Raw genomic sequence first — 6087 nt, forward strand, 5'->3', positions numbered from 1 at the left:
GAGCAATACGATTAAAAGAACAGAATAAGGCCCAACTTTTCTGGTGTTAGGACTCTTGCTCAGTACGCACCAAGAAAGGGCCACAATCCTTTTGTATAGGAGTGCAGATGCTTTCAACTTCAACACAGATCACTTGGATTTCTGAAGCCTTGTTGACTAAGACGTTGCCTTCATCTACTTCTCTGGGTAATTTTGCTTGATTGACTGCCATGTTTTGTGCAGTTGAATCTTGTTGGTTAATGATACATTGAGAGAAATTGGTTCTGAGAATGGTTCCAAGACGAATTGAAAACTCACACGCATCTTTATTTCTTGAAGTAAAAGAATAAAGCAAAACAATTACACTCGCGAAATAAGAAAAACAATTTTTCCAAAGACAATTTGAATTTGATGAGTACAATTTAGGTGCAAACTTTCCGATGCACTCTGACCAAACACAAGCTTGTTTTCCTCATTAATTTACAACTTTATAATGGTGTCTAGATCCAAACTTCCACCCTATATGTATTTTAAATGCCTGAAGAGTAAGAATACCTTAAACCAAAAACTTGGCAATCGAGTGGTACGGCTAAGTGTGCGACGACATCAGATTCTGGATATGTTTTAGTCGTGGAATTTAGAACAACGTGATTTGCTTTACGCCCCAAAAACAAATTGCATAAGCATAGTGTCAATACAGCTACAAACAAACAAAGAGACGACTGTAAATAGTTGAGACAACAAATTAGTCATTCTAGGGAAATAAATCATAATAAAGTGTTGCAGTAAAAAAAATACCAGGCACTTACACAAAGCAGTGCACAGCGGTCACCACATATTCCTCGTTGATTAAGGACCCTCCACATACTAAGGTGTCGGTTGAATCATAGATTCCCACCACCCACGGCCAGTGTTCCGGTGGAGCCTCCGTACCATTAATGATTCTCGAAGAAACAATTTTTGCTTTCTGACGCTTCCCACAGCTACACCGCGGGTCGTTATGTCGGTCTGTGCGGTCGAGACGTGCAGATCCTGTAATATTTAGGTTGGAAGTGGAAGTTGAAGAGCACGATTTGCGCTAAAATTTGTGTTTACAAAAAAAGAAAACGAAGAGAGGATGTATGTATGAATTTTCTCGATCTCAAGAATACACTTGTTCCTTGAGGACAAAATAAATATGTTGACATGCTCTTAGTACACTGGACAAAACTATAACAAAAAGAACATAAGCGTTTTCTTCAAGCGTCAAGTCGGTACCCGCGTTGAACACATATGCCAATGAAATTTCGCTGATGAGAACATTGCAGGTGTACAATAAAAACAGAAAATACAAAAAGGTAATGTGTTTTTGCTATGTCGCACTTTATACGTTTGACACGTATGATTCTTTTACGTTCTTTTGTGATCTTATCTGATCATATGTGTGCATTGCACGAAGAAATTTCTCATACAAATATTATTTTTCACTGGGGTGGATAAAAAGAAAAATATAAATTTGAACGCGCTTAAATTGTGACTCACTTTTTCAGCCAGTTAAATTCCACAGACATTCCGAGACAAGCAACAAAGTCGCCAACGTGAGAAATCATATTTTTACTTTTGACTGAGTGAGTGCACATTAGCTCCTGCAATCAAGTAACGAGAGACACATGCAAGCGCGTCCTCTACAGGCATGTTGTGTGAGACATAGTGCAAAGGTAAGCCCAAAAGTCAAAAATACATGTGATCTTCAATGCTGTTGGCTCACTTTGAAAAACTTTGATCACTTCGCTAATTAATGACGATTAGCTCACTTACCAAGCGGTATAAATGCAGTGGCATATATGAATATGAGAAAGAGTGAATTCATTGCTCTCAATATCGGCGAGTGCCTTCCTCGCTGCTGTCCTTTTCGAAACTCAGGGGAAAATACCAACTGCTACGTATCCATGTTAAGCGAGATTATGTCGATGTGGGAACGTAGGATCGGCTGCCTTCCTTCTGCAGATACGAACCGCTCCTGTGATGACATTTGAACTATTAAGTGGTCTTGCCGCAGCGCAGATGCGTTTGCAGCGTCTGGTGTTACCGCCAATTTCTAAGCAACTGTAAGCTACTTTTGAAATAACTTGCGTTAATTTGACACCACACTAAAGGTTTCGGCATTGAGGTGTCAGAAGAGTTTAGTAATTCTACTATTATTCTATTGAACATAAAGCTGATGTATACTACTCATGACCTCTATGGGATAACCGTTTAGTCAGGGGTATCCAAAACCCGGTCCGCGGTCGAGATCCAGCACTCGAAGGCCTTCCCACAGGTCCGCGGCTGGGCGGGGTTCTTGCAGTGACCCCCGGCCTGCGACCCGTTTTCAGCAGGTGTCCCCTGCTACTGTCACAAAATTAAACGCGTGAAAAGAAATGGCGTTGCTACGCACACCGAACACTTCGTGTTCGTGCTGATTACCGCTAATTTATATTTATTGCACATTGTTACCACCGGAATCTCAAATCTTAGTCCCCTGGTTCATGCCTGCATGACTTCGCTAAAAGTATTTCGAGTTCTTATATACAGAGTGTCACAGAAAAAAATGTAAACGTTCATTCCACAGCAAAGATGAAATATACGTCCGCCGAGCGCTCACTCTCCACCCAAATAAAGGTAGCGCTAGTGGTCCTAACCAGATGCCAATGTTTCAACACGAACCGATATGTTATTCAGAAGCTATGAGTGATTTCCTGAAAATTAAAATGAAAAAATGGGGCCTATTGTTGTCCGTTTTCGGTTTCTGGCGTCATAGAGCTCCATGTACTTGAGAGCTCCGTCGGCCGCCATTTTCCCACAGAAAATTTTAGAAAATTACTTACAAATCTTGAATAGATAAACGTTTAGTGCTAACACTTTGGCATCTAATTCGAACCTCTAGCGCAACATTTTGGGGGGAGAATGAGCGACCGGCGATGTATATTTTATTTGTGCGGTGAAAGAAAACCCTCTAAATTGCTTTTGTTGGAAATCCTGTATATTGTACTTAGTGCCCTGTATCACAAGTATCGCCTATTGTCATCACCAGTCCTGCCATTTACCATTAGCGTTCTGCGTTGTGAGAATGCACCAGAGTTCATATTCGCTTTAATTTATGATTGGTGAAGTTTTCTGGTTACAATCATTGCATAACATCATAATTAGCTAAATGTTGAATCAGAACATATATATAAATACGTGTATACACGGTATATCCATCTCTATTACACACTAGTCTTGTTATTTGCATGTAGGGTTTTCGTGAATACACCTTGGTATCTTTTTTTTTTAAATATTCGTTCACTTTGATTCGTTGTATTTAAATGCTTTTATAGGTCTATTTATGTAGGCTTTGTTTCTAATCTATATTTACTTGCTGTTGTTGTTGTTTTTTTGTCCCTCGAGGTTGCGACAAACATCTAACCCGGCCCACGAGAAAGTTTGGAGACCCTAGTTTAAGCCTGAAAACTTGTCTTGAGTTCTGAAATAACTCTACTGAAGTTTCGACATCTCCATGTCAATTCGATATGATAGGAATCGGGCGTCACGATTTAAACAACACATTGCTTTCAGATATTTTAAGTTTGAATAATCAGAATTGCGATCCAGTATGACGCGTATCTCGTAATTGTGAACTACAACTTTTTTTTCAAGCTACTATTTATTTAACAGCTTGGAAACGACCATCCACCTCAACAATGCTTTTAAGTCTTCCTGTCTGCTCTAATCCGCCTGAATGCGTCGAAAAAAAGGCAACCTCTTTTTTCGTACTGTAAGTATGAACTGTAACAAGGCATAAAGTAGGGCTAGTTGATACATTATAAAAAAAAAACAAAAAAAACAGAGCAAAATACACGAAGGACAAGAAAGAGAAATGAAGGAACACAACACTGAGTTGTGTTCGTTCACTTGTTCTTGACCATCGGTTATTTTGCGCTGTTTTAAAGTTCTGGCAAGTATGAACTGTGATGTTCTAAAGCCCTAATGGCCCATTGACACTGGCGGTTTAGCTACGTTTGCGAAGCGTTTGCGGATGAGATTCGCGAGCAACCCTGTTCGAACACACTGAGACGCGGTTGGCGGCTTCTCGGCGATCACGCATGATGTTTTGAGACTTGTTTTTGGCTGCATAGTTTTAATGTCAAAATCTAATTTAATCCAAGACCCGAAACCAAAATTGAGCTATTTTGTTATTGAAGGTTCTTCTTCATGCTGTTCTCACACATAGCAAATTCAGGCAGCGAAACAAAAAAAAAAAAAAAAAAAAAAAAACCAAAAAGGCATGGACCTGCAAGATCTGTCGCCGATTCCCTCGACTTCACACACAGGCGAAGCCCAGCTAGGCGCGCCTTGCAGGCTCGCGAGATGAGACCCCCATCCTTCCTTCGAGGTTGACCTTCCCCGTATGAATAGCTGACCTTGCTTTGGGGGGAGAGGGACAGTTTCCCCCCCTTGTCATTCAGTGTATTGAGCGGCACTGGCATTGTGCAGGAGATCGAAATATAAGGGGCGCTCGCACCTCGCTATCATCATCATCATTACCAGTATAAACATTGGCCTGTACGGACAACAGGCCGGCAATAAGTTGTGTGTGTTTCTATGTTGCATCATTTTCAAAATGGTTCGGTATTGCTCCGTTCCACAATGTACGAGCTTTGCTACCGAACCCGGAGTAAGCTTCTATAACGATCCTCAAGATACGAAGCCGAAGGCTCGATGAATTTTCAAGGTAAAAGTCGGCAAAAAATGATCTGCACACGACATGGTGTACAGTCGGCGTATCTCGACCGAAGCCTTCAAAGCGAGAAGCGCCAAAGCGAAAGGTATGTGTGCGATTAAGGGTAGCAGTGGAATATGTTCTAATACCACCACATTTTGTCTAAGGTTGGAAGAGCAGATTCTTGAAGCCCACATCAATCCCGTCGGAAAACCTGCCGAAGCGCTCGCACAATTGCGTTGGAAAGACCCGAAAGCCACATAAACGTATCGTGTTAACAAATGTCGGAGTCAATATTACATTAGCGCTATGGGAGCTTAGTATTTTGTGATCATAGCAGGCTCAACAAGAGTGACGTGGTTCTATCGCTGCGTTTAAAGTTTGGCCGAGAGTGCCGGCTCTGTGGAACACTGCGCGACACGATTAGCACGAACTAAACATCGGTGTTTTCTTTTTATTTTACTCGGACACAATATTGGCGAGCACTAAACATTACCGCTTAGGTTAATGGCCTAGACGCGCACTTTTTCCGGCACTAATTTAAATTATTATAAATATTGAATAATAGAAAAAATAAGACGGGCTATCGAAAGTTTGCGCTAACAGTGTCGCACTTTTTACGTGTAATAACATCACGTAGCACGACCCGTCAGTGCACTTCTTGGGCACGTTAGGCCAAACTGAAATACGCTTGAACGAACACGAGTGAGCACACATCGCACCTCATATTACGAACGGCAAGAGACTGGTGTTGAACGTTTTGATCGAGAGAAGTAATCTACCGACGATCGTGCCTATTTTAGTCTGAATTTCTATCGGGTGTCCTAAAGCAGTTGGCATGAATTGCTAAATGGAGGCTCATTGACTTTTTTCTTATAAAAAATAAGATGAGTTATGAACGTTATTCTTTCTTGGCACTTAGACATGTGATTGTAGATTCTAGAGCAGGAATGTTTGCCCCCCATCCAACCTCAGAATTCCCTCACAAAGTACACAAGCCCTCCCAGAAATTTGAAATAGTCCTTGAGATTTTTTATACTGAATGAAACCCCGCTTTGGAGTGCACAGTTTATCAGGAGAATCTGAAGCTCAAACTGCACAAGCACCAGTAAATATAGTTGCAATAATGTTTTTCATGTGACAGAAAGAACCAATCCCCCCATCGAAATGCACTCTGCATTAATCGTGAGACTTACAGTGGCTCCTGTAACACAGCGTACCCCGTTGCCGCGTATGTCGACGTTGAAGAACAATGTTTGTGCATTCTGTGCGCTGCTTTAAGCACGGCATAGACTCCGCTCAGGTTTCCCTCTGGCTGGAGGCCAAAGCTACACACTTTGTTTGCCAGTCTCATCTTCCTCCACAGACGTGCACGACTTACTCCACCT

At 41.5% G+C, this 6087-nt stretch overlaps 1 protein-coding gene across 1 annotated transcript in view; it reads right to left on the minus strand.

Annotated features, from left to right (window-relative positions):
• The window catches only part of LOC8052914 (chymotrypsinogen B-like), a 40994-nt gene extending 39166 nt beyond the window's left edge, over positions 1–1828 (minus strand). The window contains exons 1-3 of the mRNA XM_040499558.2: positions 1777–1828; positions 789–1011; positions 71–311 (exon numbers count right to left, since the gene is read on the minus strand). Of these exons, the coding sequence (XP_040355492.2) occupies positions 71–311; positions 789–1011; positions 1777–1828 (516 nt within the window). The remainder of the gene's footprint in view (positions 1–70; positions 312–788; positions 1012–1776) is intronic.
• Between the last annotated feature and the right edge of the window lie 4259 nt (positions 1829–6087).

This window comes from Ixodes scapularis, unplaced genomic scaffold, assembly GCF_016920785.2.
Source record: "Ixodes scapularis isolate PalLabHiFi unplaced genomic scaffold, ASM1692078v2 PGA_scaffold1__304_contigs__length_218370807, whole genome shotgun sequence".
NCBI classification, from domain to species: Eukaryota; Metazoa; Arthropoda; class Arachnida; order Ixodida; family Ixodidae; genus Ixodes; species Ixodes scapularis.